Source organism: Theobroma cacao, chromosome 1 (genome assembly GCF_053813885.1).
Source record: "Theobroma cacao isolate CCN51 chromosome 1, ASM5381388v1, whole genome shotgun sequence".
NCBI classification, from domain to species: Eukaryota; Viridiplantae; Streptophyta; class Magnoliopsida; order Malvales; family Malvaceae; genus Theobroma; species Theobroma cacao.
Genome location: NC_142639.1, coordinates 13,232,227 through 13,243,858, shown reverse-complemented (window position 1 = coordinate 13,243,858; position 11,632 = coordinate 13,232,227). Strand labels below are relative to the sequence as shown.

General features: G+C 35.5%; 2 protein-coding genes across 2 annotated transcripts; both read left to right on the top strand.

Moving 5' to 3' along the window:
* The first annotated feature begins 1,928 nt into the window (after positions 1-1,928).
* SLY2 (F-box family protein) lies at positions 1,929-3,072 on the top strand. The gene has a single exon (XM_018120279.2). The coding sequence runs from the start codon at positions 2,402-2,404 to the stop codon at positions 2,894-2,896; it is 495 nt and encodes a 164-aa protein (XP_017975768.1). The 5' UTR covers positions 1,929-2,401; the 3' UTR covers positions 2,897-3,072.
* A 3,512-nt stretch (positions 3,073-6,584) lies between these two features.
* Positions 6,585-10,422, top strand: LOC18612452 (uncharacterized). The gene is made up of 2 exons (XM_007049261.3): positions 6,585-6,896; positions 7,341-10,422. The coding sequence occupies exon 2, from the start codon at positions 7,623-7,625 to the stop codon at positions 9,735-9,737; it is 2,115 nt and encodes a 704-aa protein (XP_007049323.3). The 5' UTR covers positions 6,585-6,896; positions 7,341-7,622; the 3' UTR covers positions 9,738-10,422.
* Positions 10,423-11,632: the final 1,210 nt, after the last annotated feature.

Genomic DNA, 11,632 nt, shown 5'->3' with positions numbered 1-11,632 from the left:
GATAACTTCAAGCACATAAATTTGATATGGGATTTTTTACTCTGGTTGAAAAGTTTTGGGTTTTGTACGGGAATTGTTACCCCGAGACATCTTCTTGTCCTAAATCTTGCAAATGACACGATTACCTAGATACCTCACAAGAAGAAAGTGAACAAAAACTAGGAAGCCAAACATGCAGATGGAAAGAGTCCACACATTAGTCTAGTTGGCTATCACTGACCCAATTTCAGTCTCTGCCGTGAAACCCCAAGATTTCCCCTTCTAAGACTAAGCAGAGTTTAAAATAAAATAATAAAAAGGGGGGTGAAATTTGATGGTCCATGGTTGTAGTGGTGCAGATGGATGCATGGCTTAGAGAAATGGTGAAAACTCTTATGTGCAACGTTTGACCGATTAGCATGTTTTTTCAAAGAGTAAAGTACAAGATGATAGTCGTTGGGGGAGTGAGTGAAAAATGTGAAAGTTTTTGCGCACTTTACGGATTTCTCCTTGTAATCTTGCAATTATCAAATTCCTCCCACAAAGAATAGGGAACAGCGCCTGCTCAAGTGTGTCCAATGAACAAGTCCAACACGATACAGAACAAGTCTCCCATTAAAAACTCTAAGATATTGGTGGGGTACCCCTTTCCACAGAGCAGCAAAGCCTTCGTAAATCTAATGTCAATTTCAAGCCTTTATCTTAATGATATTTTATTATATGCTTTCTGTCTCAAAGGGACTTGGGGGTTTCCTTTCCAGGCCAAAATCCAAATACCATAAGACAACCAAATAGTTGCCTTCTGACCGTGACCTTAGAGCTCTTCATTTTGCTTTGGTTGTTGCCTGAAGGCTCATTATTATTATTTGAAGATGAAACATAAGATGCTTTTTGATATGACTTTTCTGGTGCCCAGTGAACAATCTGTTTTCATACTTGGATGCAGCTTATATGCAAACATTAATTACATAGGCATACATGTATAATCTATACATGTAGTAAAAATGTTTCTATGTACTTTAAATTTTTTTTAAGAAAAAAATTGGACTCAAATTCTCCTTTCTCGATTAAAAAAGAAAAAATTACTTTATATATATATATATATATATATATATGCATCAGATAATTAATTTGTATGACCAAGTTCCTTTTAATTTTATCACCAAAAATCTGAAATTTCAGTTTTCTTTTTTCTTTTTTAATAACAGACAAAAGAAAAGCCCAGACAGTGGAAATCTTACCAAATCCTAATGCCTATATTTCTAGGACCTAAAGGTGGGTTTGCAAAAGAATGAAGTGGAGGGCAATTGAGATATCAATAGGGAAATATGTCAATAGCAACGATGAGAAATATCAGCCAGCAATATTCTCTGCCTGTTGAGGACTCAAAATTTCTTCTCTGGTTCCAATCAGCATGCTTGGATAGCAATTATAGGTTGCTTCCAGCGGTGTTGAAATGACATTTCGGTTTACATTTTCTCTTTTCCTTGTATCTTCTTTCTTCCAATGCAAAGTCCAAAAATCTTTTGTGAGAAAAAATGTGAAATCAACTTTGGCCTTTGCACCCCCACCCGATGAGCAGCTGGGCCTCACACATTTCACATTAGGCGTTCTATAGCTATTCCCCCTACTTGTGCAATATGGTCCAATCTGAAATTAGTGTGTAGGCGAAAAAAAACAACATAGAGTTGCAGACCATCTATGAATATAGCTGAAGAAAAACCAAAGTCTCTGCTTCACAAGTCACAGTGATTTTACCAACGGCCCTCAACCCTTGAAGCTAAAAGGAAAAATAAAGTCTTTGAAATACGCAAACAACAACAAAAATGAAAACAACAACAATAACAACAAACTCGAAAACAATATACAAAAAGCAATTAAAGAAAAAGGCATAGCATCGGTTCCAGTTCTTTGCCTTGGCTCTTTTCCCTTGGCCCCTTCTCCTCTTCTCTCGATACCCCACCTCCCTCCCTCTCTCTCTCTCTCTCTCTCTCTCTCGCTCTCGTTAACCCAAAATTTTGGCTCCCTCCAACTCATGCACACTGTAAATTATGTTCTTTTTTTTGACATGCAGATAAAATTCTTACCACACCCCTGTTGCAAAAATGAAGAAAAAGAAAACTGTATCTAAATTTCTCAACAACCCAGAACCAAAAAAAAAAAATGAAAGGAAAAATTCTCTCTCTTTCCCTGTCTTCAAGTCTGTCTCTGTGTCTCTTTCCCTAATGCAAACACCCTCTCTTTTTCTATCCCTCCCTCTCTCTCTCTCTCTCTCAAAAGTCAAATCCCTTAAACCTTACGTTACACCTATAACACTTCTCCTATATATATAACCCACCATTTTGTTTTTCCTTTTAATTTCTCTTAACGCTACCTCTTCTTCTATTTCTTCTTTCTTCTTCTGTCTCTCTTTTCTTTAACAATGGTGCAACATCACCACCGCAACCGCCACCGCCAAGACCAAGAGACAGTCGAAGAGAACAAGGAAAAAAGACCCAAGTTCTTCATCAACGACCACGTCGACATCCTCGTAGAGATCCTCAAACGCCTCGACGGCCGTTCCCTGGGCGTCGCCGCCTGCGTTTGCCCCCTCTGGTGCACCATTGCTCGTAACGACTCCCTCTGGGAAGACCTCTGCTTTCGCCATGTGTCTCCTCCACCTTCCAGCGTGCGTTCCGTCGTCGTTGCCCTGGGTGGCTACAAACGCCTCTACATGGCTTGCGTGAGACCAGTGCTGAGCCGACTCGGACGAGTGAGGAGGGCGTCTTGGACTCGCGACGAGGTCCAGCTCTCGTTGTCCTTGTTTTGCGTTGATTGCTACGAAAGGCTTGGTGGAAGTAATAGTAGTAATGGGAGGCTCGTCGGGGAATTGTCACCGTCGTCTCTAATGTTCCTTTGCAAGCCGGTGAATGTTTGATTGTTGGTTGTCTTTTGCAATTTAGTATACCTTAAAAATGAAAAATGATGATAAAAATTCTTTATAACTTTTTTTTTATTATTTTTATATTTTTTTTGTTGTTATAATTATTTGTGAAAATGTTACTAGCTTTGTCATTAATGAAAACGTTATTGTTCATTTATTCTTTCTAATAATTTCTAATTTCTTGGTATATTTGAGTAAATATGAGAAGAGAAATGAACTTTTTCTTTCTAGGCTATATATTCGGGTTTGAATTGGAGGACAGTGAAGGTTGAGAAAGTGCCCAAATGTCATTTGGAATTCTTACCCAGACATAAATTTTTTTTGTACCTCTTTCTCGAGAAAAGATACGACTTACGACACTAACCGTTACCCTTGCCTCAACCTGCTTCCCTTGTCCTACGGCGAAAACTGCAAAAAAGAAAAAATTAACCATGAAAAAGTAATTTTGTCCCTTATCTAATATAATATACTTTTTGGAGTATGTATAATATATATGTATATATATAGGAGGAGAATTTCCAACTTCCATGCATAAAAAGTAACATTCATAGTTAATGACCGAATAATTACTTAAAAGGATAATAAAGTTTAACACATAAAAGGAAAAAAGCCAAGAGATAGGCTGAAAAAGAAAAGAGTTTCTTATAAAAAAACATAAGAACAATAGTAAATGTAATGGGGTTACCAATTGGATAAAATCCAATAAATAAATATATAAATATAAAATATAGATTCTTTCATGTCTTGAAATCCTTTGCTTGGACGGTAGTTGGGCCGTAAGGGCCCATTTGAATAGATACGAAAATTGCTATTTATGCTAAATGCACCCATGTTTTTTCTTCATTGTGATTGTTTTCTAGCCCGTGGAATGAAAATCATTTTAAGTATTTATAATTTTTCTTAAAATTTTATGTAAATTATTTTTTTATATTTAATATACAGAAATTCTTTCTTAACAACCCGCAATTGGGTTCCTTTAGATTCCATGGAAAATGGATTAAATGGCCTTTTAAAAACCCATGATGGGGACATGATTGGTATGTACAAAAGTTACCGATTGTAGAAGAATAGACCAAATATGAATAAGTATTGTCTTAATTGTGCTTGGCGGTGAGTTATGAATTGAGCGATGGGCCTCCAGTTTCTGATTGTGACTGGACAAAGCCTCTCATTCGGGTGGGCCAACCATCTCTCTGCCACTTTGATTCACATGTTCTTTCTTCTCCGCTTGAACCACCCAATATCACTGCTACTACTGCCACATTTCCCCCAATCCCCATTCAATTCAATCTACTATTATTCTTTTTTGTTTTTGTCATACAATCACTCAAATTTATTCTACTAATCATAATTTAATACCTCTTAAAAGGTATAATCATTTTAATTCATTATGCTGTATTCCGCTAACAATCAAATAACGAATCACCTTAAGTCCATCAAAAAAAGTAATTTCTCCATAGTCATGCTGATGCTGCTCTTTGCGGTGCTAAATGATTTTTTTTTTTTTTTTTACCGTTTTGTTTTGAGATGTTGGTAAACTTGTTTTTGATTTGTCTAGTTTTGAAATAAACTTGACTTTATATCAACATTCTTGTACATGATAAGAGAATTTATTCATTTGATTGAGAAAAAAAATACTTTTCTTTTCATTGCATGTGAAGAAGTTTAGGAACGGAAAAGAATATTGGAATCTTAGATCTTAAAACTCTCCTAAAACTGATAATAATGGCTAAACCAAACATAAGTTGTTTTTTAAAAAAAAAAAAGTTTGACTATATATTACGAAGGTTTGCAAATTTAATTTTGACATCAAAACCAATTAAAACTGTAATAAGTTAGTATTTATCAATATCTTTTTTAATTTGGACAAAAACAAAAGTAATGTTATAGTATATTGCCACAAGCCGTATACTAGCATATATTGACAAATAAAATAAGTATGGAACAAGCAGGCTATCTTTAATAACGTTAAATGATCTATAGCATGCCTATCCCTCGAGGAAGAGAAGCCCTACAAATACTTAAGATAAGGTATGCTTAATAATATATATTCCATGGTCCACTCAATAATTTGGCATATTCGATTTTAGTTGAAATGTCTTTGTGGAGAAAACCAGTAAATAGAGATAGGGTTTGTTTTCGGATGAATTGGATGGGGTTAGAAAGGCTAGTTTGCAATCTAATACACAGTCCTAATCATCAACTCCTTCTTAATTTCAGATTCATTTCCATTAAATCTACTATACATGTACAGGGGTATCATTCAAAGCTACCATAATAGCTTGAAAACAACAACTACCTCCAAGTACAATGAAACTACACATTTAGTACAATGATGTCTTGGCTGTGGCCTGGTTGCTGGGTCTACATCCTTGAAAAAACCCATTGTATCTAGGGTTTCGATGCAAACTCCATCAAATTTTAGCTAGAAAACTTTATAGTATCTTAATCAATGATTTGCAACTATAGAGGTATTGAAAAAACATCCAAGGCCAACCAGAAAAATAGATTGGAGATGGGGTAAAATGTTGGCAATTATCAGATTTTTGGTGGTTGAACCACTGTAATAACAATTCGACCAAGAAAAATAAAATATTAATATTTGACAATTTCACTAGATTTTAGGTTTAATGTATAGACATAAATTATTTGAAAGCAAAAAAAAAACAATCCCATTTACTTAAGATAATTAAGGCATTTAAAAAGGAAATGTTGTAGATTCGAGAAGAAAAATAAACGTTCATGCATTTGTAATGTTAAGAGATTTAGCCTACGTAAATTATTATACATCCATACAAAGGCAAAGCCAAGAAGTGGTACAGGGTAAAGATCGTCACTTCTAAATTTTTAATTTTTTTATTATTATAATTTAATATATATAATATAATATAATATAATTATTTTTATAATTATCTTTTAATCCATGTTCGTATAAAATTTTAAAATCATCATTACATTCATGATTTTTCATACAGGGAAGATCAGCTCTGAGTAATTGCTCTCACCACCCCTTATCGTCTATTGATTGCTCAAAGCATAAGTCTAATTACTTTGAATCCATTTACTAAAAGAGATCGTTGGTCCAAATAAATGAAAAGCAAGCTAATTGTCTTTACCCATTAAATTCACTGCAGCAATAATGGTAAAAGGGAAAAAAAAAAAGGGAAATTAGAATATATTGGACTCCATTGATGCAAAATTTGAAGGTTCTTCCAACTCTGAATTTTGATTTTATTTACACACAGATAAAAAAGGAAAGTTAGCTACGATGAAAAGTGATGAAAGTAATAACGTAGGAAATAAAGGAATCTTGTTTTGCTTTTCTTCTACGTACCAAAAATACAAAAGAAAGGAAAAGATTTTAACTTTTTCTTTTCCATGGAATTATTTATTACATAAAATAAACAAACAAATAACTGAAAGAGAAAACCATTATCCTTTACCCAACTCTACTTCTATCCGCTACCAAACATTTCCCCAGTGAACATAATTTCCCATTATTATTAATATCACAATTATTACAATACTTAATTATGTCTTTTTCTTTTTCTTTTTTTACTTTTCTTTAATTTAAAAATATAATTTTTTAACAAAATAAATAAATAAACACTGTGCGTATTACGCACAGAGTACACAATAGCAACCCCCACCATTAAATACTATTAACACCGTTTACTTTCACTGAAAATTATCATTTTTATTTATTAATTTTCGCCCACCCCATTTTTCCTGATCGGCGATAGACGGAATCCCAAATTTCTCGCCGCCGATTTTAATCCCTCTAAATTCCCGGTTTAGAACCCTAATTTGTTTCCGCCAGTTAGTTCAGTGTACTCCCCCCAAAAGAGTTTGTTTTTTTATTTTTATTTGTTTCTTAGTTTTAACTGCACTAGGATTCACAAATTAGCTCAAAATCTTGATTTGCTCAAGCTTTAAAGGACACGTGGCGATCTGGGTCTTGCTTAAAATCCATTGCTGCTCAAATCTCAGTGAGGTTAGTTTCTTTTCTTTGTTTTCATTTTTAACTTTAATTTATGTGGAAATGTTTACTTATACACTTTAATTCTGTAAAAAGTTTTAACTCTTTAGTTAAAATTTGGGGTAAACTCACTTGATTTATGTAGTTTTTGAGCTGTTGAACTTGGATCCGTTTGCTTTTTGTTATTTGGCTTTGAAATTAGTGCGATTTGCGTTTTCAAATTTTTGCAAATTTAGCTGTTTTTTTATGGCTTTTTTAGTTTGTTCGAATGGGTTTTTTTTAACTGAGAAAATTATGGAAACAGTAATTGAAATCAACTGCCAAGTTTTACATTTATTTGCTCTAAGATAAGGAATAACCCAACTTTGGTAATGCTTGGATATGGTTAATTTTGATTGATTGATTGATTTGTTTAGCTTACAATTTTGATTTTTTTTTTGTCTTTCTCTGGTTTCTCAGCAATCGAGTAGAACTTAAAAAGTTAAGATCTTGGATTCAAATATGTGTAATTAGGGTTAATTAAGCGCGTTTGAAAGTTTCATGACTTGGTCAGTTAGAGTGTTACTTGGGAAAAACGAAGCTTGATTTTGGGAAAGATCTAAATGTTGTCTTGCTGACTATATGCAGAAAACATGAGATGGTTCAATATGACAATTCAGCTTCTTTTATGGTTAATCATGTTGGGGTCCTTATAACTTTTGTTTGGAGAGTTTGGTTTTAAAAATCGTTTGAACGTTTTGAATGGAAGCAAACAAAGAGGAAGCTCTTAAAGCGAAAGAGATCGCTGAGAAGCGATTTTGTGAAAGAGACTTTGCAGGTGCTAAGAATTATGCATTAAAGGCTAAATCTTTGTATCCTGGATTGGAGGGTATATCGCAGATGGTGTCCACATTTGAAGTTTATGTTGCTTCTGAGACTAAATGTAATGGTGAAATCGATTACTATTCAATTCTTGGGTTGAAGCCTTCTGCAGATAAAGAGGCAGTGAAGAAACAGTACAGAAAGATGGCTGTGCTACTCCATCCTGATAAGAATAAATGTGTGGGAGCTGATGGGGCATTTAAACTTGTATCTGAAGCATGGACTTCGTTGTCAGATAGAATCAAGAAAGGTTCCTATGATATCAAGAGAAACAAACAGGTGCCTTCTGGAGTGGTTCAAACTACAACATATACTGCTGGGGTTACAGGTGTCGGCAACTGTTCAAATCCAACATCACAGGGTAGACTTGATACTTTTTGGACTGTATGCACATCTTGTAAAGTCCAGTATGAATATCTTCGGAAGTATGTCAATAAGAGACTTTCATGTAAGAACTGCCGAGGTACTTTTATTGCTGTTGAAACTGGGTCAGCCCCTGTGAACGGTTCTTTCCCCTACTGTCCTTGGTCTTACGTGCCAAGTAATGGATATGGAAGTCATGGATATGATGGGGTCACATATGTCCCAACTAATGCTACATTTTTTCCTGGAAATGGGGTCTCAGGCTATCATCCTGGGCATGGGTATGAGTATGTTTCTAACATGTCATTTCAATGGAGCTCCTTCTCTGGAACTTCTACTGGGATTGCAAGCCATAATGGAGTATCAGCCATTTCAACCGATGCTGTTTATCAGACCAATGGAGATGCTAGAGGAGCAGGGTCGAAGGTGAAATTGAGTGCCAATGCAAAACGTTCCATGAAAAACATTGCCATGCAGACAACTCCAAATGTGTCCAATGGCTATAATGAATCTTCAGGATCTAAGACTGGTAGACTTGAGAAGAAAAGGAAGGTTGTTGTTGGTTCCAACTTCAGAAATGGATATGAAGACAAGGAATCAAAATCTTCAGAAGCAGGATTAGCAAATGAAAATGGTGTTGAGCATGATCCAAAGCTTTCCAACCCTTGTGAACCTCCAAATAGGCGATGCTCAATTGCCCCCGCATTTGATGCTAGAAAGTTGTTGATTGACAAGGCAAGGTCACAAATTCGGAAGAAGTTAGAAGAGCTTAGGTTGGCTTCAGAGGCAGCAGCCACAACAGCTTCTGCAGTTATATTAGGCACTGAAGATGGTCAACCACAAGTGGCTGGAAAGGCTCTCAAAAGGACAAATTTGGCTGTTTCTGTTCATCAATCAGCACCAAATAAAAGTGCACCGGTCTCAATTACAGTTCCTGACCCCGACTTTCATGATTTTGACAAAGATAGATCTGAGGAATGCTTCAAACCAAAGCAAATATGGGCCCTGTATGACGAAGACGATGGTATGCCTCGTTTGTACTGTTTGATTCGCCAGGTTGTCTCAGTAAAACCATTTAAGATTCTCATCTCTTACTTGAACTCCAAAACTGATAATGAATTTGGGTCAGTAAGTTGGGTGGATTCTGGGTTTACTAAATCTTGTGGACACTTCAGGGCCTGGAATCCTGACTTTATTGATCAAGTCAACATTTTCTCTCATCTTCTGAGAGGACAAAAGGCTGGAAGGGGAGGCTGCGTTCGGATATTCCCCAAAAGTGGAGATATTTGGGCTGTTTATCGAAATTGGGCACCAGATTGGAACAGGTCAACTCCTGATGATGTGAGGCACCAATATGAGATGGTCGAGGTGCTTGATGATTACTCGGAAGAGCTTGGAGTTTGTGTTGCTCCCCTTATCAAATTGGCTGGGTTCAAGACAGTATATCAGAGAAGTACGAATAAGGATGCCATTAGATGGATTCAGAGGAGAGAGATGTTTCGCTTTTCACACCAGGTTCCATCTTGGTTACTTAAAGGAGAAACCAGTAATTTGCCAGATCATTGTTGGGATCTAGACCCAGCTGCGACTCCGGATGAACTTCTTCATGCTGCAACAGAAGCAAAGGCTTAACATAACCTTGTCATGCAGGAAAGCATGATTAGTTTGGAATTTGATTTACCATTCTTACAGAAAATTTAGATTGACTGTACAAACATTTCACACTTGGTTAGCGGCCAATGCAACATTAACTCCTGATGATTTTAGAGGATGTAATATTGCTGAGGAACAGAACCTACGCATCTACAACTCTGAATCTATTGACTGTTTGGTTACAAAAATGCTTTTCTTGTCCATCCGAGCTGTAACATGTATTGATAGTCACAACACTTTTGGAACTGAGAACTTATGCAGTATTTTTAATTCAGACCAATTCCCTTGGGCCTAATGAAACCTCATTTTGCTAGCTATCTGGCTGGTGCGGGTGTTTACATTCTTTTTTCAGGAATCAGAAGGAAATGCATAAAATTGCTGAATCAAGGTGTGGCAGTTGGATCTAATTAGAATTAAGTTTTAAGTTTTATGGTACCAAAGGTTACTCCCCGGGGCCTCAAGTCTTCCTCCAGAGATCCTTGTTGTAAATTGATAATTAGCCGTTAGACTAATTATCCATTTTGAGCTTATATTTACTGACTTTATTGTTTAATGCATCTTGATTTAACAAATGTAAGCACATGGCACATGGACGATATATGAAATGAACAAATAAGAATGTTGAAAAGTTTTGTTTGTTGTAACTAGGCTGAATTTTCTATTGTGGCATCTTTGCCCGATGCAAGTGTTGACTCTTGCTCTTTGCACGCATCCACACTATGAAACTCCACTACTCGAAATTAGGTATAGTCTACCCCTGGAATTAAACCATGTTGGTTTATCTTTAATATTCTTGCTTATGTCTTCTTCTTATTGGTTATTTCTGTTGAAAAATAGTATATTTCATAAGATTCAAACATCTTATATTGTCGAAATACAAGAAAGGTGAATGCCTTATATATGAAAATCTATTATAAACTTATTGCAAGCAAAGAAAATGAAGTGGATTTATGTATACACAAGATTGGATTAGACCTTGAGAAATTTTAGATTCCCCCTCTTGTGTGCAAATATACACATGGGTTGTGTCCAAGTGAATTTTTGTACCTTGGTTTTATTTTTTTAAGCTTTTTCAACCTTTGATTGAATCAGACTCAAACTCTACCATACTTACCTACCTCTCCTAGTTTTGCTCCAATGTCTATCTAACTAAGTACTGTTGGCTACAACGTATACTTGACTTAGTATTCATGCTGATCATGTTTGTACTACTGGCTACAACGTATACCTGACTTAGTATACAAACTGACCAGGTTTTTCTCTAACTCCTTGAGGCTTTTTCTTAACTCCCTGATCTGGTGCAACATTCACCTTATTTGATGCAACGTTCACTTCGTTCCCTGTCTATAAATACAGCCTCATACTCTCACTCACAACACACACTAAAGCCTTTCATCTTTTCTTAAGTCTTCTCTGCTTCCTTTCTTTCTTAGTTGGGTTCTTTCTTTCTGCAGTCCTTATCATCCCTTATTAGTTTGTGCAAACTATCAAGAATGGTCTGTTGAATCTTGGAGGATAACCACTACAGTCCTTTTGCACTAAGTTTTATACTCCGAAGGGACGAAAATTATCCTTAAGGACAGTGATATCACACTTTAAACTTCCTTGTGTTCTTACTTACTTTATTTTATTTCATTTTCTTTTAACAATTTCAACTTCTCTTTGTTAAGAATGGCTCTATGCGTTGATAGCCTTTAGGTAAAAATAGTTTAGTCTGCCAAGAGCCACAACTATCATTTTCCTTGTTTGGTGAAATTAAACAGTTTTCATTCCTACATTTGTAATTTTAAATATGAGTAAACTTGTATATTTTTGTGATTTTATCCTTTTTTTCATATGACACGGTATATTTTTTTACTTAACTAATATCTTGT

Bases quoted from the DNA above. Each gene is read 5' to 3' on its own strand.
- SLY2 (XM_018120279.2), top strand. From the start codon at position 2,402: ATGGTGCAACATCACCACCGCAACCGCCACCGCCAAGACCAAGAGACA.
- LOC18612452 (XM_007049261.3), top strand. From the start codon at position 7,623: ATGGAAGCAAACAAAGAGGAAGCTCTTAAAGCGAAAGAGATCGCTGAG.